Source organism: Myiozetetes cayanensis, unplaced genomic scaffold (genome assembly GCF_022539395.1).
Source record: "Myiozetetes cayanensis isolate MyiCay16 unplaced genomic scaffold, myiCay2020 scf1, whole genome shotgun sequence".
NCBI classification, from domain to species: Eukaryota; Metazoa; Chordata; class Aves; order Passeriformes; family Tyrannidae; genus Myiozetetes; species Myiozetetes cayanensis.
This window is the reverse complement of record NW_026086604.1, coordinates 103,599,820-103,620,424: the sequence shown is the minus strand read 5'-3', so window position 1 is coordinate 103,620,424 and position 20,605 is coordinate 103,599,820. Positions and strand designations below refer to the sequence as shown.

Genomic DNA, 20,605 nt, shown 5'->3' with positions numbered 1-20,605 from the left:
TATGATGTCATCCTGTACATCCCAAGTAACTTTTCTTTTTTTAAAATAACCTTTGGTTTCTTTAAGCTTCTTTACTTAAGAAGACAGCAGGTGGAGGCTGGAAATCATTATGGTTTAGTTCATTATATCAAGCTCTGAGGGGGTTTTTTTTGTCGTTCTTGTTTCACTGAATCTTTTCCCACTAATACATGGTCAAAAAATAGTAAAGATGTTCAATAACTGCACTCATAGAGCACTAGTGTATACAATTTTCTTCCAAAATATATAAACAGGTCATTTTCCAGAACTATATCCTGACCAATGGCTCTGGTATCTTTTTCAGCACAAGTCCCAAACTCAATACTTTCCATTATAATTGTATCATCTCACATGATGATACAATTCACCATACTGGAATTCAGCATAATGAACTGTGTACTCCTATATAAACTGAAGTTTCTACTGGCAGTATTTAACTTTCAAAGTTAAGTTCCTGACTGCAAGGGCACACTGCCAGCTCATAGTCAACTTGCCATCCACCACACTTCCAGTTTCTTCTCTGGAGAGCTGTTCTCTAGTAAGTCAGTGCCCAACCTGTTCTAGTACTTGAGGTTATTCCTCCCCAGGTGCAGGAGCTTGCCTTCATAGAACCTCACTAGGTTTCTCTCTGCCCAGTTCTCCAGGTTATCAAGGTCCTGCTGAGTGGCAGCACAGCCTTCAGGTGTAATGCTGCCAAGGTAATGCTTCAGGTTGATGCTGCCAAGAATTCCATAAGCCTCATGCCACTTTCATAATTTTCCTCATAATCTAAGTTTTTCTATTATGAATTGGGTTACTTTGTACTAGGTTGAGAAAGTGAACTCAGAGGAAGGATTTAAATTTTGCTGCCAAATTCATTCTTACTGTATAAGTTATTTATTAGGCAATGATTTAAATATAAATGTTTCAGAACATGGTTTACAGAAGATTTGTGAAAGTATGATTTAGAATGGGTTTGGATGGGGAACTGCATTTCCACATGATAAATCACATCGAGCTCTCAGAGTGACAGACATACACTTAATTGATTTTTCTTTTGCTTCCTTGGGTTTTATACTTGAGATGTCAAATTTGCAAGCCAATCAAGATATTAGAACATCTCTTGGGATTCCAATTTATCAAAGCCTGTGCTTAACTTCAAGCATGCAGAAGAATTCCATTCCAAATCATCAGGGAAATAGGAAGGCTTTTGAACTTTCCAATATGATGCCCTTTACTATATTACAGTTTTCCTTTATGCAGGAATCTGCAACTAGCATTACCTGGGACCAGTAAGTAAAAGGAACTCAAACTGGCACAATGACTCTTACTTTCATCCCACTAACATCAACCATTAATGTTGCCAACTATCAACCACATGAGACAGTCAAATTCTGAAGGGGAATTGGGGAACGCAGGGAAATTATCTGTTTGCTGATATTAAAAAAGGAAACTGAGCAAAAGCCTTATTTTAGAAATAGTAAAAGCCCTTGCAGAAGTTACAGAAATGAAACACTCATTCCACAGGCAAAGCAAAGAAAAGGCTTCATCAGAAATTTTTAACAAGCATCAAAGAGCAGAAAACAGAGAAGGTTGAAGACTTGCAGAATGGATATGCACAGTTGTATTTACATATAAAGATTAGCAGAAGGGCCTGAACTCAGTCATGCAAAAGAAGAGGTAGTATGCAAGGTGATGATCTAATCAAGTTCTTACCAGGGCTTCATTATCTTCTGCAATTTCTGATATCGTCTGCAAAATTAAAACTTGCACGTGAGGAAAAACACTTCAAAACATCTGTACTATATTTACTGCATACATTTCCCCCCCATACTTGAGTCATAAAAGTCACAGACAGACATACAATTACAGGCAGCACATTGCTAACAATTTGCTGTGAACAGAAACATTTCAGTAACTGGTTAAGAACATTCAAAATTAATGTCAAATATTTGTTTGGAATATTTGTGTTAACTTCTGTTAGGAAAAAAAGCATATCTGGACATCCTAAATTAGTTAAGTATTTGTGTAAAAAGCCTTTGGTACAAAATAATAAAGATTCAAACATTAAGCATTTTCTGTCCTGTTGTTATGATATGTAATCCATTGCCTGGAGAACTCATTTACTTGTAGTCTCCATTACTAATACTGATGTCAGAGTCATCAGCATCATTGAAAGTTGTGTAGCTAGAACCAACATAAACCAAAATCATGACCTTTTTAAGTCAGGGACAAGTTTCCTATTGGCTTCAAAGAGTGGTAAAAAATGTACCCTGGGTTTTTAACAATAGAGTTACAATTACTCAACAACTCCAAAACACCTTGCACCACCAGCTTAATGAATACACATAAATACACTTGGCAATGTTATTTCAACAGAACGTGTAGACTGATTCATAGTTCTTTTGTTCTTAAAATTTCCACACTGATGGACATGCCTAGCCCCAAGGTACTGAATCCACCCATTGAGAAAGACAATAAGGTGCTTAAGAATGCCACTTACTGACTCAGATTCTAAGAGGCCAAGCTACCACTTAGACTTCAGTGTGACACTCTTGCTTTCACAGTACCTTCCAAAACACTTGGCTTCTGCTTGCAGCAAGAGGTTTAACATCCCCCACGAGTTTTTTTACTTAGGCATTTCCTATTTTTCCACCAAGATATAGACTGTTATGTCTCCCTCATGAACCAGAGGCTATGGCATCACATTACTATATCCAAGAAACTGAAAGCTAAGTATTAAGGGGAGGAAGGGGTAGAGGGCAAATAAGTGCACTTAAAAGCTGCAACCCACTAATTGCAATTTGCAATTCATACTCCTGCTAATAACTGGCTTCAGAACTGCTGATTATGCTACTAAGCAAGCTGAAGAAAAAGGCTATCACTGGAAAAATGGCATCAAACAACTTCTTTTATAAACATAACATAAAAAAGGGATATAGAAAGAAATAATTAAAAAAATATCCATCTCTCCTATGTAACCTCATCTTCTGTCTCCTAAATTTATTTCAGTTTTATTTCAGAGGGCTGGCTGCAGTTCCACACTGAGCAGACTAGTGCTCTAAAGGAGAACACAGATGTCCCTCCTTCCTCCCTGCACCTTCTCACCAGGTCTTCCCCTTTGCCCTTGCTGTCACAGCAAGATGCACAGCAATGCCATTCAGCTCACAAGACCTGTAGGACTCCAAGTTCTCCAGCCACTGATTCAGCTCTCTCCCAGTGGCTAGAAGGTTTTTTTTTTCCTTTTAGGTACAGCAGTAACCTCCCACCTTACATGTCCCTCTTTTCAAGAAGGACCAGTCTCAGGGAAGGCAGCTTTTGGACTGGCTTGCGTAACCAACAGTGGAGAAAATACAAAGAGTACATCACAGGAACAGTGGTTTAAAATCCTTCACTGCTAGCTGTGAGATGCAACACTCATGCCTGAAGATGGTATTGGCACAGTTCACCGTGTATCCAAACACAGACTGGGCTACAGCCTCACTCAAGTTAGAACAGTGACAAGATTTTCTTCTTGTATTTTTTGGCTTTGGTTCTTTTATGCTACAACAGCTATTTGTACAGCCATTAATAATGAACAAATAAAAAGCATCCTCATCATCAGACAGTCTTGAAAAGCAGGGGGAAATACCCTCAACATGCTTTTAGGAGCAGTAAAGTTCAAAGTATTTCCCATAGTAGGAGATTCCAGCTTCAGCAGAATGTCACTCCTGTGCTTCTGCAAATGCAATGCTTCCTTGCTGTGGCAGACTGCTAAGCCACCAAAAACAATCACCACCACAAATGGGTTTTGTCATCTCCCAAATGTGCATGGATCCTTATAACCTTCTGCAGTATGCCAGCCAAAGTTCATAGCACTCTACTGAGGCCAGTTTTAAAAAGAGCTGCTTTTCATCCAGGTACTGACTTCGGCTAAGCAGCAAGTAAAATTGGTGCTGTGTTTGTCTGATAGTGAAACAAGTGTGGTGTTTGCCAACTGGTAGCACTTCAAAGGACAGACTGGGTTTTGTCAGAGGTTTTCCCCATAGGCTATGATCAGGAGCATTTTCTCCATGACTGAGACACGGATTAAAGAATAATGGTCTGAGGCCTAGAACAAAATGTTTAGACAGCAACTCTCTCAACATTTACAGAACTCTTATCCACCATGAGTCAACTGGCCATCAGTTAACTTGATGTCAGAAGATGAGCAAAGTGAAAGAAAAATAAATTTAGAATAATCTGCAGAAATAATTGAATTATATTACTTTTCTGTTGAAGTAATACAAAGAAAATTTTTACTCCAGTGCAAAGATAACCACTGTACTAAACCACACCATTTCTACTGATCTCCGTTGCTTTGGTGTGATTATCGCAGGAATCAATCTAGGATATCAGTTGTTGCAGCAACACAGGACAGCATGACTACAGATAGACTTTTACCACCGAAGATGGTAAAGAGGCTGTTCTCTAAAGGAGTGCATGCTATTTTCATCCATCATCAAACCAAAAGATAATAGAGAAGGACCTGGCATGAGCAGGAGTTCCTCTCATATTCAACCACAGACCATGCAAAAGGCACTGTTGAAGGCATAGCCAAGCTAACTCTTCCAGCAAGTCAGCCTGGAAAGGAACTAAGTACAGTCTGCCACCTCCATCAGCTTTCCTCTTTCTACATATACGTAACTCTTGTTTATTCCAGAGGGCTGACTCTGTGGTAGCAACCTAACAGTTCCATAAAACCCTTCTTGGTGAGTTACCACAGGTATGGTCAAAAATGCTGAAAGCCTTACTGATCTAGACACTGTAATTAGCTCAATACTCTTTTTTTTTTTTTTAAAGAAACCATCCCTCAATTGCACTTGCACAGATGGGAACAAAACCACAGCCAAAGAACAAACATTATGAGGGTAAATTAAATAGCAGTTGTGAAAGGTTGAGATTCTACAGTGGTGAAAGACAAAAACAGACAGTAACTTTTACACAGGGAGAAATCTCAAAAGAAATGCCAGCATAATGCAAAATCAACATGAACGACAAATTACTGGGTTAGACATTTTATTACCATGTTATGTTCCCTGTTTGGCCTCAAAGGAACTTTGTGATACTTCCAACTGAATCCCAAGGAGCAGCAGTTCCCTTTGGAATTCCCCAAGACATACAGACTAACTACTTGCTCAAATACTGCAGATTAAATCTCTATTAGCTTCCAAAGGAGAACTGCTTAGCAGGGACCTGACCAGACCAACTCGTATCTGTTCACATGTAAAAACTGCTTACAAAGACCAAAGACACCTCAAATTTAAACCCCAGCTGGGGTAACCTACAGTGCACAATAAGGGATTGTCTGCACTGGGAAGAACAACTAAAATGTTGTGCCATTGTGGGAGCCGGTGTGGAGCCACTGGACCTAATGATACCAAACAGTCAAACCACTTCACCACAACAAAGGTTTCCGAGCCTGCACTGTTTAAACAAGTTGCAGAATAGTATTAAAGTGCCACTTAGGATAAAAGCTCTTCATGCAGTATGACCCCAGAGAGGGCCACTATCAACAAAGGTGGAAGATTTCACAAAAACTTTCTCCTATACAGAAAAACTGATGGGATGATGAGTGAATGACCTGCTAATCACTGTAAATCACTGTGGTGTAATGGAGTAAAGCAGTTTGGCTACTGCTTTTCAGGCAAACACAAGGATAGCACAAATTCTGGCTAACAGGCAGTGTTTAGGAATACAACAAGACAAATACACGAGTACATATTTCTGGCTTCTGCCTGTAGCAGGTGTGGCTATCACATATAAATTAAGTCTAGGAAACACTCTGGTCTGAGGTTGAAATAATTTGGATGAAATCTGCAAAATTACTATTAAGTTATGCAGCAGTACTCAAGAGTCCTCACAGCCACCACGACACCCCACAGCTACCACAGTCCAAGAGACAAAAACATTCTGGAGAGTCAGCAGAAGCGGATATTTTAAGCTCTTCCCCTTATTTTTGCCAGTTTCTCAAATACTACGCTTTTGTCTAGAGTCAACAAAAAAAAAATTAAATTTGGTTTTGTCCACCTTGGTCGTCTGGAGAATATTTGGAAATATAAATTCACTGCTGGAATTACTTTTTTTATCACATTTTACAGAAGTGGTTGCCAAACAAAACCCAGTAAAACTGTCTTCTCTCCTTGTTCCAGTTCCTGTCAACAGAGTTTTGATATCAACACTTAACAGGGGTCATTTAAATGTTAATATTCCCAAACACAGGCAAAGTAAGGAAAACAACCCTAGAGAAAAAGTATTTGGGTGGGGGGGAGTGCAGGGAGCAGCAGTTATCCCTCTCCAAAGGTGTGATCTTTGATGGCTCAATCTTAGATGAGGCTTTTATCTAAAACATGCAGTGTGTGCTATGTATATGTAAAGGATCTAAGAGAAATTGTTCTTGTGTGTGCTGAGAGGGAGGGTATAATCCAAGTTTGAAGACTGATGGGGAAACAAAGCCAAAATAGAGCAAGCAGGAGAAAAGTAAACCAACAAAAAAAGCCACTCCAAAAAGAAAACTTACTCCACTTGCTTCCTTTATGGAAGCTGCACTGAAAGATGGGGCTGCAGCCTTTTCTCATTCTCCTACCCTTACTATCTCCACAGTAGCATTACCTGATTTTATATACTTTTTTGGATTTTTGCCTCATAAATAGTCATAATAGTCATGCCTCATAATAGTCATCCTCTCCTGGCATTACAAAAACAGTAAGAACTGAAGATTCCATAAAACCCCTGTTGGACAAGAATTGATTTGGGCAGCAATGTTGGATTAAGTAATCTATGCTTCCAGGTGAAGCTTCACAGAAATGGCTGTTAAGCATTGGAGCTGACCAAGAGAGGGAGCAGGGAATACACAGTAGCCAGGAAGGGTGGAAAAGGACTACTTTTATACAGTGGTAAAAACCTACTAGTTTAGTATTGTTCATATCCTCTGAAAATTCATTTTCCATTTATCTGAGTTGTGCTTGCAAAACTGTTCTCTGGGGCAACGCTGTGAGCTTCATCAGGGAAGTGAACTGGGTTAAGGAATATGATATTAAAAGTAGCCTTTACTGTCACTTTTCATAATTGACACCAATTTTCTAGTCCAGTTTGGTAGGAACAGTACTGGCATAACTCTTCAAATGAAGCAGGACAGGAACAAGTGACTGTGAGCAATGCTGGCTTAAACGTTTTGACAGCACTACTGAAATACTCATCAGACTGGGATGGAAAAAACTATCAGCAGGTATGTGAGCAACTGTCCCAAAAAGTGTGTTAAAGTCGGAATAATTCCAAACCAATCTGTCTTCATTTTTCCACTGGGCTGGTATACAGTATTATCTCTGTAAGACAAGCCAAGAGCTAGAATTTCACTGAACAATGCAATTTGTCCTTAAAGCATGCACAACTGCTGCCTCAGAGACTTCCAGCTGTACAGCCGCCAACTCTACAACCACATATGCTCAATAGAAGGCTCCTCTTAGTCAAGATTCAAAAAACATACAAATATACATTCATTTAGAAGCTTACATGAACTTGATCTGGCTGCATTTATTCTTTCCAATAAGAAGATGACAAAATTTAATAACCATCACAATTTAAAGCAAGTGTTTTTTTTCTCCAATTTGCACACTAAGCAATTACAACTACCTTAAAATTAAAACCAGGTTATCTGCAATCTTGTCCAAACAGCATCAACTAGTGTGGTCCTGTGCCATGGTTGTACAACTACAAAGCTGCTCAGTACATCATCAATGAAGCAGAAGTCTGGAGAACAATCTTCTCAACAGCAGCAGAAACAATTCTGGTTACTGTAAAGACAGCTAGGCTTAGTGTAGTCTCATTTTTTTTGGCAAAAAATACATGTTATTTCAGCCAAGTGACAAGTGAGAGAGATCATGATAATGTCAATTAAAAAAATGCTGAAAATTCTGCATAAGCCTTCTTCCTTTTCTTTCCAGTCATGAGATGATGATGATGATGATTACTATTACTATTATTACAAAAATAAATATAGATTCCTCTTATCAACTCTCCGGTCTTTTACTATTTAGGAGTGTGAAATACATTTCCTTTTCTTGCTTTATAAGGCACTATAAGGAGTTTTTTTCCGCTGAGACTGCCTCAGTCACACAACTCTTCTGATACATCAAAAAAAAACCCTTAACTTTTCCAGTCTTCTGCTACATCAGAAAGACTATTTATCTATACAGACAAGATTTTCTGAAATACAAGTTCTAGGCTCAACTACTTAATGCAGCTCTGAATGAGCAAACTATGTTAAGTCAGATGGGGCTAGCAAAGAGACATGACTCTCTCTTCCAGCTTGGTTCCTGAACATATTTTTCATCAGTCATTATGATAACTGGGACTTAATAGCATTGCTCTCTTTCTGACTCATTGCAGTCTGGGGTGGGGAAGTGGAAGCAGGACACCCTTACACGTCCTCCTTATATTGTCTGGACATCCAGCCAGACGGACTGCATATTCAGTTCCTCTTAACTAGGTATGAACTGGCTTCAGATAAAAATTTAGTATTAGGAATGCTATGGAAATCTCTTTCTGAAAAGTCCAAGAAAAGGAAAATAAGTGTGTGTGCACATCCATCCCACTCTTTGGTGTTACAAATGCACAGTCTGAGAAATTATTGGACACCATGGATAATTATAAAGTGAAATCAGTATTTACTGTTTCTTCATGACCTGACTTGTCTTGCAGTCTCTGCTATAATTTATAGATCACTCCAACCATAAAAATAAACATAAAACCATCTATTTTTTTTTCTTTTTCAGTTAGTAAGAGACTCATAGCAATGCTGTGGAATCAAGAATGAGCCTGAAGGAAAACCAAAGATAAGCCATCTCAATCAACAAGATCAAGATACATGTGGACAGTTTGTGAGATACGTTGCATCTCTGCTGATATAAATATACTCATATAGACAAGATGCACTGTCAGCTTCATTAGGGTCCCATGCACCCTATAATCTGCTTACCACCAGCTCCTATGGCTTTGTCCCAGCACAAATCATGACTATAGTATACTTGCTCTAAGCAGCAGACACTCAAGGAGATCTGGCCCAAATTATGGTAACTACACATAGTATTAAAACCACTTTTGACAATATACACAAAATAAAAATAAATTCTCTCAATTTCTAATTTTTCAGCAAGAAACTGGAAAGGCTATTCTCTAATACATTCTAATTTTCTTCAATATTCAGGAATATAATGTATGGAAAATTAACAAGGAAATACTGTTAGCTGTTGTTAGCTTTTTATATTACTACTTCTTTTCATCACCTGCAAAACGAAGCAGAAGTAACTAGAAATCCACGGATTTTCATTCTCTTACTCTTGTCACTGTAATTTTATAGTCATCAGTTTCACTGGAATAATAACTAAGAGACACAATAAGTAAAGCCAACTATAAATAAAGCATAGGCCTCTTCCTCAGTGAAAGTCATGTAAAAAGCTGGAGTCTTGTTTTCCAGAGGCTGCCCACTAAAACTTGATTACACACTCAAATTATAACTTAAGAGCTGCCTCTAACACGAGTTCCACGTGCAAAGAAAACCTCAGAGCAACTTTGCACTGAGCATGATGGTACTTTCAACGAGCGCTGCCTGCCCCTTTGGGGAAAATGGACAACAAAGCTTGAATTAACAAAATTCACCGATTTCTAGCACAGCTGCAGCACACCGTGAACTGAGGCACCACTCAGCCTGGGCTTACAAATGCAGGGCAGTTCTCAGCTGCATTAACCCATGGGCAGCTGGGAAAACCTATAGAGGGGTTTGTCCCACCTCTGCTGACCCCCTCAGGGTCTTAATGCCAATACCCACGGTGCAACACAAGAGCAGAGACAGCCACAGAAAAAGGGCCCTTCCTGCATCCACTCATGCCCATTTCCTCTCTTGCTCTCTTCAAGTCCCAAACCAAGCAGAAAACTAAATCCCCAAAACAGAATTGGTACTTTGCAACAAGTTAACAAGGCTGGATTGACTTTGTAAAACGCTCAGATACCAGAACTGCTCCAGAAAGAAAGCAGGACTGGGCTGAAGAGCTGGGGTTGACACACAAGAAGTGGGAGAAGAGGGCAGGGAGCTGGACCATGTCTTAGCAGCATCAAGTCATTACGTTTCTTCCAGCCCTATGGCTGAGCCTCACTCAAACAAGGCTGGCTCAACATGAGTAACTCAAAGGTGGCCATGGTAACTCCACAGTGAAAATACACCTTAAAGGTATCTTTACAAAGTTGTTGCCTTCTAAAACTGGGCCATCAAAGAAGTTTCTGCCCCTCTCAGAAATTTCTATCCTCATTCCTCCTCTAACACCTGCCTCCTGTGCTTTACAATGCCAATATAACTGTGAGGGTAGGTTCACCTATTGACACTTAAATGATCACGGGTAATACTGGTGCAAGGCAAAGGAGAAGAATTTTCCTTCTGGAGCATTTTGTTGACCTGGTCAGCCACACAGCCCACAAGGCCACACTGCTGAGGGTGCTCAGCCCAGAATGGGAGCTAATGGCAAGGAGACCTTCAGCCTAATTTGTGTGTTCAGCGAGCATCTTGCAGGGGACCTCTTATCAACAGTACTCCAGAGGGTCCAAGAGAAAACAGGAACAGAGAACATAAGAGGGCAACTGCCTAACCCCAGTTGCTTTTCCTTGACAGCCTAGGGTACCAAAAAAAAAAAAAAACCAAAAAAAACACAACCAAACAAAAAACCCAAAACAAAACAAACAAAAAACACCCAATCAAACAACAAAAAAAACCCCACCAAACCAAAAACGACCAATTAAAAAAAAAAAAAAAAGCCAAAACCAGCCACCCAAAGAAATGGTTCTTCAGAGGCAGTTTCTCTGTAACCTCAGTGTGTTGACACAGCAGGAAATGTCAGACCCTGAAGAGGGGAAACAGGTTCAGCAGCTTGAAGTCAGATGAGAAAAGAAAACAGCAGCACCATGGCAGGCTTAGGCTGCTGAGCCTGTGCATGTTTGCTCCTTTAATTAAATCCCAAGTTCTGTTAAGTTTGCACTCATCAGCCAGTGATGTACAGTATAAAAGCAGAATGGAAAGCAGTGTAGCCCAGATGTCCTTGCTTTACAACCCCATTTGCAAAACCAGACTTGGAAAAACCTGACCTGCTGACACCCTCAGGAGCTGCAGAACATCTAGGCTGCTGAACAGTAAAGCCTGCACTGAGTACTGGGAGTTCATCAACATGTGAATCTGCTGAAAACTTACAATCTGAGTCTTTGTCCAATGTCCAAACTAAAGAGTGTTTCTTCCCACAGGCAGAAACACTGATAAATACAGCAGACAGGTAGATCAATCAATGCATCTTTGATGACACATTACATTAGCTAAAAAGAAAAGACTTAAATCCCTCCAAATGCAAGCCATTTTCAAAATAAATTAGAATAAATAAATAAATAAAAGGCAATAAACTCTGCCCATATGTCCAGTTTACAAGTCTGGTGAGTGATTTGAAAACTTATACCTTCAGTCAGGAATTATTACCAGAGTGTAATTTGCTCAGCAATTCTTTCAACAATGGTGCTGCTGCCTGAAGTAGTTTCTTTTCCAAACAGTTATTTTTAATCCAGACCAGTCTGCTGCAACTTGGCTCATCCCACAGCTAACAAAACAGTGGTAACAAACACATCTGAAGGGTGGGGAGGGCACTTGCTTTAGCCTTGGTGCAGCTAAAAGGAATGCTTTTAAAAATGTGAATGTTTCCTGTCTGTTTCAATAGAAAATAAAGTGCTTTAGTTTAAATACTTTCTGCAGTGGAGTAAGTTAAACTATGTAACCTAAATAAAGTCATGAATAAACCACGGGGGCAGTGACTTTTAATTTGCTTATGTTCTGATCTTTACAGGCATGTATTAGCCTGCCCATTATGTATATTTCTTAATTAGTGCACCATGTATACACGTGTTTATACACATAAACTTAAACTTGCCTTGGCTTTTAAACTTAATTTTGGTCCCTAAACAATAAACATTATATGAATATAAGACAGGTTGACAAATTTGATAACTAGAAGCATTTTTTTTAAAGTGGCATAATGTGACGTGTGCCACAGACCACATCACTGCAAAAAATAAATGACCATAACTCCAAAATGCTGAAGATGAAACCACAAGCTATTGAAAATGAAGTATATAGCTGGAGTTAGGCAATAAGGATTCAGAGTCCAGTAAACTATTGACCATATGACAGGTAGGGATCAGGTAGAGCGTGCTTTTACATTGCTCAATCTATGGACTGCTGGATTCTAGAAAGCAGTTAATTTTTCTGTGGAAGATCCCCAGTATATCTTGCATGGGACCCTCAGAGACCATTTTGTGTTCCACTTCGAAGTCCACTTACTACTTTTGCTTCACCTCCTAACACTATTTACTTCCTTGAATCCAAGGGAATATGAGCACATTTGTGAGAGAATTTGGACTGACTTCAGCAATTTGCTTTTGGAGTCTGGCCCACAAGACTGAATACCACCAACAAATAAGAAATTTACTTTCAGAGCATTTTCTTTCTTTCCAAAAGGGGTGTGGGTACTGTTGATCTCTTCATGTGTAGTAGAGGTTGACACTGACTGCAAAGGACTAAAACTCTTATTTGAAAGCAAAAATCTACTGTTAGGTGTTGATAAGGTGTTCTAGTACAGAATAAGAGAATTTTCAGAGGCTAGCTTTCAATTTCATGTCAAAAAAACCACTGCTATTTGAAAAATTCCAGCCAGGATCAAAACAATTAAAATAATGGAAATAAATTAATGCACTTTTTACATGTGGGTTTTACTCCACATGTTCTCAGTAATACGAAATTTAAAACACAGTTTTCAGATTACACCACTTGTATATCAGCCTTTAAATATAGTATCAATGATTTATCAAAATTCCAACAGGTAGAGAAGAAACTAGGACTTCAGTCTCCCAAAATTTTATGGCACAGAGGTACTTGTGGCTTCCTAGTTTGCTAAGCCCCAGTCCCCATTAGCCCACTGTTAGGAGAAATTAAAAAAGAAATATTCTCATTGATAATTAATATATTATCCTAGAAGCCCAAAACTCTTCAGGTAATACCTGGAGGTAATTTTATATAATTTTAGAATTCTGTATGCAGAAATACTTCAACCACTCAGAAAGTGAGCAGGAAATCACCCCACACAGAAGGAACATCAGAGTTTAAGCAAAATACTTACTCTGTGCCACTTTCAACCATTTGCGTTAGGAGGGAAATGCCATCGAGGTTTATAAATTCTTGGGCAAATGTAACATCCCGTGAGTAGTTGGCTAAGTCTTTCAGTGCTTCTAACTTTGCATCCATACTAGAAGACTGGATCCTCTCATGGAGCTGCTGTGCATTTTGAGCCTAAGAGAGAAACAAAACACAGAAAAACAAAAACAACAAAAAAGCTTTTGTTACAATGAAAATCATGAATAAAACGTTAGTGTAAGTAGGAACAATAGCCATCTTTAATTCTAATGATACTTAACACTTCCATGTAAGTATCATCAAAGTAGCTCAAATACAAATTACTTTCATAAAAGTATATTACTTGTGTATTACTCCATTATTACCTATAATTATTCAGACTCTTGTAGAATCATTAGCTGAGCAATGGAGAGATATCCCATTGTCTCAGGTAAACAGAAGCAATACAAAAGACAGACTTTGCCTTGAAGAGCTTATGTGTCACATCAATAAAAGTAGGAATCAAAATAAATTGCATCAGACAATATCAGTATAATAACAGTGGCATTTTTTTTCCTGTCAATGCTTACTCAGTTTACACATTTCTCACAACCTTTAACAACAAGGACCATATACTGTCCTAATCAGATTATATAAATAGAGAATAGCTTCAGGCCTTCTGCTCCTTCCTCCCCCTCTTCTTTTGTTCACAGTTCAAAAACTCACATACTCCCTCAATAAGGAGCATAAGAATAATTACTTTCCACATAATACTATACTATTATCTGTCATGCATCTTTATGTAAGTTCAATATCCTCATATGTTAGGCTATTCTGCCCATTAATGTTTCAAATAGAGGATGAGATAGTGAAATTCAAAATGGACACCAGTGATAAAAAGCTAAAGAAATATTCCAATAATGCATATTAAATTCTCTCTCTCTCTAGCCATACAAATACTTTAAAATACATCTCACGTTTTCAATCTGATGCATTCACTTACCTGAACGGAATATTCAAAAGCTTCAGTTAATAGCTAGCTAGACAATACTTTTCTTAGAAAAATAATCCTCCTCACTATGTATAGAGATAGTTGCAAAACTGTATTTCCTAAAATTCATTTCTTACCTGCACCCAATGAAAACTGAATGAGAGGCTATATGCCATTAGGAAAACAAATTAAATGTAATTCTGCTGAGAGTTATTGTGATGTTTCTCTAAGGATGTTTATTCTGTCCCAGCTGGAGAAGAAATATAGAAGAAAAGGCTATGCTGACAGACAATTCCTTTTCTGTTCAAGTAATGAATATACTTTTCACAGAGATGGTCATCTCTGTAGATCAAGATTCTGAGATAGTAATTTTTAGTGCAAGTGAACATTTAAACAAGGAGCACAGGGAAAAAACAGCACTGCGTCATTACAGACACAACTTCATAGCTACATAACTTTGATTGCTTCAAAAAACATTAATAAGTTAAGTGTCCCACTGTCCTCAGCAAGGTTTGTTAATTCTCATTTTTACAAAGAAAAATTAATGCATGGTCTCCAGTCAGCATTTGGCCAGAACCTATGTGGTAAGGAGCATGCACAGGGAGGAAATACCTTCTAGTTAGTATGACTGTGGTTAGTGTCTTCAGTTAAGACAGTATTGAAAAGAAATGGAATATCTTCAGTTTTGAGCTTTTTCATGCCTGCAGTATAGGGTGATGCAGCTTAGCATTTACAGTTACATTAGCAATAGCAGTTACATTACCTATAAAAAGGTAGAATCCTGTCATCCAAAAGGTCTTTCTGCCACCTTACATCCTCTACCAATGCATTTGAGTTCTAATGGGGAGACAAGGGCTTGTAGAGTCTCTGTGTAATGGCAATATCTATTCAAATAGTACTAAAAGAACATCTCTCAAGCTTAAGCAGGTGGTAGGGTAAACCATTTGCCAAAGCCCATGGAAGAAGTAAAAATAGACACCACTAACTTTCAACCTCCAGTGTAACAACAGAATACTTCCTCCAACCCTCTTCCTTCATCAGAGGGGATGAAGGATCTTGCTAAAGTACTCTTTTATAGTTAGCTACCAAAACTCAGAGTAACTAATATTACCTGAACCAGAAGTTCAACAGCCAACACCTACCTTACCAAATTTCCTCATTCATTGAGCCTCTTCTTACTCTAGATTCCCCACTACAAAAACTCAGAAAGTCTGAGAGATGCAAAGCATCCTCAAAACATTAATGTTTCTCAGAGCACATGCAATGTCTGAATTCCTGCCCACCTCAGAAAAGAAACTGAAAAATCTTCAGTTCTGCCACGGCAGCTGCATTCCCCTGACTTTGGACATGGTTGCTCAAATTTAACCTTAAGCTCATTAAGAACTGTACACATGCCTTCTCCTACCTGCCAGAGATTTGGGAAGTTACCACCCCACTATCTGCCTACTGAAGGATACTGCTCTTCCAGCTTTCCATGGGAACCCGGTCCTCTGAAAGCTCCTGGACTCAGTGAAAATGAAACAAATAGAAAAGATGAACAAACCAGCTAGTTCAGTGTGACTGAGCAACTCTCCTGAGCTGCTCAACCAGTAAATCTGAGTGGGCAAACCTTGGGCAGCAGTGCTGTGAACAAACAGATAGGGACTGCAATTGCCTGTGCAGCACAAAAGCAAGCAAGAAAACATGTAAGTAGAGCCAGGAGAACAGCCTCCTCCAAACCCCTTCCCATCACACCAAAAAATGCTGTGTAAACAATGGCTCCTCTTCATACACATTGACATCAGATTATCTATGGTTCACTCTTCCTCTTGAGGAGACTTTTCTGGCCCTAGCATGAATACTTTGGGCTGGTGAACTGCTGCTGCCATCCAATTAAACTTCCATTACACATGTATCAATATCAAGCATGGAAAGAGTTAATCACACCTCTCCCCCAAACTGAGAACACCAGTACAGGGATGTGCAATAACAGCTCATCTACAGTGCACAACAGCAGCATGAGTGGGACCAACCTACCAACAGAGATATATTAATCCTCTTTCCTCCACAGTCAGTGAGAGCTTTGAAATTCACCAGATTAAACCCAAAATATCAGCTCAGACACAGCTTGGTACCCTCTACAGAGAACAAAAATCCATGCTACAAAAGTGGTTCAGCCTTGTTTTAAGTACATCAAAGAGGACTTACTATCATCATAGACTTTATCTGGCTACGTCAATGTTCCATCAGCAAAGTTTACACACAGCTGTATTTTTCTTCCATTAAACAAATTTTGCAAGACACTCCCTCCACTAACCTTGCTCCTTCTACTATTAGAAGAAAAAAGAATGGACAATAACAGAGGGAATCTTGAATAAAGGGGCAAACAAATATTTGTCTTAGCAAGAGTGCTTCTATATGTCTTACTGGAAACATGGACAAAAGTTGCATTGGATGTTGTTGTCCCAAATACCTGACAGGTGAAAATATTGCTTTGGTGAACATCATGTAGTTCTCACAAGCCTCCTAGTTCTTGTTGCCATAGCACTCGTACGTGCTTACGTGCTTATGGAATGTACAGCTCGCTCATGAGTGCATTAAAAAATGAAACCCAGACGAAATATGCTCCAAATTTTTACCAGAGAGCCATTTTAATGATTTACAAGGTATCAGTAGATGGACAGAGAGCACAGCTCATTAAAGCAATAGCAGAGCTGGCTGCCATGTCTGTACTCTTACTGAAATATCAGTCAGATACGAATAAATATATACATATATATAAACCTCCACAACTGAGAATCATTAGAGGGAATTAACAGAAATCAGGTTGCTCAACTAAAAGAACGGCAGAATTAACTGCCCTCCTGTTTAGAAAAGAAGATGGGAAGCTTGTAAAACATGTGTTGTTGAAGCCCCAGCATTTCAAAAGGCTGTCGAGTGGCATAAGCTGCACGTCTAGTCTTAAATGACTTGCTCCAAGGACATCCAGAAAGGTTGCCCATAGGGAGTAGCAGTGTTTAAAAGGAGCAGCTTGATGAGATTGTCAGCTTAAAGAGAAAACTAATGACCTAAATCCAGGATGTGACTTGCTTAGAGACTCAAATAGCCATTTGGAGGTTAAGAATCCCAAGATCATCCTAACAAGAGATTCTACCAATCAAATTATCGTTTCTTTGCCACCAAATACTTTGTGCAAACTTTGAAAGCAACTTATTAACCAGACATACTCTGAGTTCTACAGAATACAAAATACAGCAAGTAAGGACAAGAGGAAGGTCACAAATCCAAATGCAACCACTACCAAACATGAGTGTGCTATGGAAGAAATTTGGACCATTTATTTAAATTGTTGTTTTACCACTATGTAATTAGTTATGTTCTTTATCCTCTACAGATTCCTGACACATTACATTCAGCTAGAAAAAGGGCGTTCAGACCATTGGTAACTACCACATACACCTCTGTACTAACCAAACAGGTGCGTTTCTGTGGTTTAATTGAAATTGCTCAGTGTTGAAATGCCACGGTGGTTTAAACTGCTGCCTTTTCCTGGATTGTTGTTGCTACTTCACCTACAACTGCACATGTGCCAGAGAGCAACGGAGTCGATACGTTACATAATCGTCACTGCGCGCCCACCAGATTCAGCAGACCCACCAAGACTGACTAGCATCTGATGCCAGATAGGTAAAGGGATTACATTTTAATTAGTACACACATTAATTGCTAACATCTTTTATGTGAATACTGAAGCACAGATTCCACATCTAAAGCCCTGTACAGACATGGCACATAGAGCAGTCTTATGGAATCACAATGGGCAATTATGGGAGCAGAAGCAGGGAAATGGTCATGTCTAGAGTCATGTACTAAATCAAAGCATTGCAGATGCATAACCATATGCATTATTTAAATATGCCTAAAGTAAGTTTATACAATCAATAGCCACTTCTCAATGTTTTATAAGCGTTTTTCCTCTTGCTGCATTTGAAACAATCCTTTTTGCTTACTATTCAAAACATGTCTCTGGAAACCTGAAAAAATGAAATTAAACCTTTATCTATAAAAAGACTAAGCCCAACTCCACTTCTCAAATCTTCTATGAGAAGACAAACATAAAAGTGGCTCATTGACCTACATGGTCAGTGCTCCCGGTACAAGGTTCAATTAACAACTAATTCACCATTACATGATAAACATAACCACAATTATAGGTTAGAACTGCAAAAATTTATGCTTTTAAAGAATATATTAAAGCAGTTGTAGAGCAAAGATTATAGAGCAACGTTGTAGACCAAATCCTCAAACATTTACTTAAAGATAAAGGATTCAGATTTATAAGCAGAAATAGGTTAAAAAACCCTGTTTAGATCACATAAATAAAAACCCATGTTCCTCCTATCTGTAGAAGCATTAAGAGAAAACACTATTGCTGAACACCCCTGTTTACGTGATTGTCACGATACAAATGCTAATACGTCTGCCTACCAACAACTTACAGGCTTGAAAACACAACTGATCTCTGACCAGGGGATCAAAGAAAAACATGAGAGAAACATAAATTATACGGTCCCATAAAAACCACATCAGAAAAGTCTACCCCTTGACTCACTGTTTAAGGTACATAGTTAATGAGCAAGGCATGTTTTGTAAATGCCCAAGAAGCTACTTTTAAATAAACAGCATGTGTTCAAATAACCACTTCTGGTAGAAAACCATTAAAAAAAAAAAAAAAAAAAAAAAGAGGTCAGTTCCTTTAATTTAATTTTCTCAGTATTTTAGCATCTTTTAAAAAAGGATTAGTCTTTTGAAGAAATATTTGCAGGATCTGATTGAAGAAATCCTGCAGTTGCACACATTAAAAGGTTGGATTCCACTTGCTGCACTGCAGGACACAAAAGTCCTTTAGGATCAGTCTCACACTGGGGAGTAATTAACAGCTCATTTATACACCTATCCACCATGCATTGGAATATGGGTATCACAAAAAAGGCAATAGCACTATGGCATTTCAACTATCATATGTTCAAATACAAAGAAATGTTGCATAAGAAACTTTTCATGAGTCCCTCCAGAAATGCAAATGGGCAAAGGGGGAAAACAGGTCACAGAAAACTGCAGAAACACACAACAGCCCAAAGAATTGGTAAGAAAGATGATAGGAGAGGTTGAAATAAATAAGAAAGATGATATAGGAACAAGGATAATATGAGAGAAATTCAATCTGTACTCAAGTTACCTAGGAAACGGTGACTGTGTGGTGAGTGGTTTATAGAAGAAAAAAAATAGCATTGTTTAGGAAAAACAGCCTTTCAGAGAATCGCACAAACTTAGCAAACAGACCTATGGAAAAAAAGAGGCAGTTCAAATTCCCACCAGGCCTAACGATCAGCCTTTGCAAACTTTTAACTCAAAGAAATTTAAAATAGGCACATTGTAAATCTCTCAAGGAAAGCATTTATAATGGATTTAGCAGCACACCGTAACTGCAGTTTTGCCCTTGCAATATTAACAATGGTTTTCAGAAAAAGATCCCTGTATACACACACAAAATAACCTAAACTCGAGATTAAAAAAGAGAAAGTATTTTACATTTAGCTTTGAGGAATTAGATTTCAAATCTTAATTTTAAAAAAGTCAACCCAGAAAATGATGGTTTTCTACTTCTAGATACAACTACCTTTCTTTCCTCTCTCCTTTTAATCTTTACTAGCACCTACTCTGGGTACATGAACAATAATAAAATTTGAGGCTTATGACAATAGGACTCAAAAAGATCGAATCTCATCCTTCTCACCCAAATTTCTATGACTCAGGATGTGCAACTGTAAATAGGTACAGCCAGACTAGTGGCTGTCATGGAAATAAACTGCGTAAAATTTAAGCACTAGAAAAGCATTTTAAGTTCATGCAGCCTTCAGAACTGGTCAACTCAACTCCTCTCAACTCTTCAAGGAAAAAAAAGTTTCCTCAAAAGACTTGTGAAGTTCATGAGAGATTTTTTTTCCCCCACAACAGCCAGGAAGTAGGCAGCTCAGGCCTTTCTGAAACTATCCCAGAAACTGCATAATCCATATGTGCTTTTTCTCAATTTCTCTCAATCTTTCTCTCCTTTCCTAATTCCTCCACCTTTTCATAAAGCATTTTTATTGATATGATTTTCTTTTTCTAGTGGAAGGGGAAAGATAATTTCAGCTTTATACGGCTGTGCAATAGAAAAATATGGGGGGCAGAGGGAGAGGAATTCAGAATGTTAATGTTTTCATATGATTAGAAAAACATTTCCCACCCAGCACTAACAGCTAGAAAAGCATCTTTCCCATTTTGCAGGAATGTATCATGCAGCCTGTTCTTCACATTATCTCTTCCAACTACTGCTGCTCTCATAGACAATTTCAGAGGAAAAAATGGAAACAGATGGTCTGTTA

General features: G+C 38.5%; 1 protein-coding gene across 1 annotated transcript in view; it reads right to left on the bottom strand.

Moving 5' to 3' along the window:
• The window catches only part of ELMO1 (engulfment and cell motility 1), a 312,368-nt gene that overhangs the window by 210,850 nt on the left and 80,913 nt on the right, over positions 1–20,605 (bottom strand). The window contains exons 7-8 of the mRNA XM_050308939.1: positions 13,215–13,384; positions 1,714–1,749 (exon numbers count right to left, since the gene is read on the bottom strand). Coding sequence (XP_050164896.1) covers positions 1,714–1,749; positions 13,215–13,384 — 206 coding nt within the window. The remainder of the gene's footprint in view (positions 1–1,713; positions 1,750–13,214; positions 13,385–20,605) is intronic.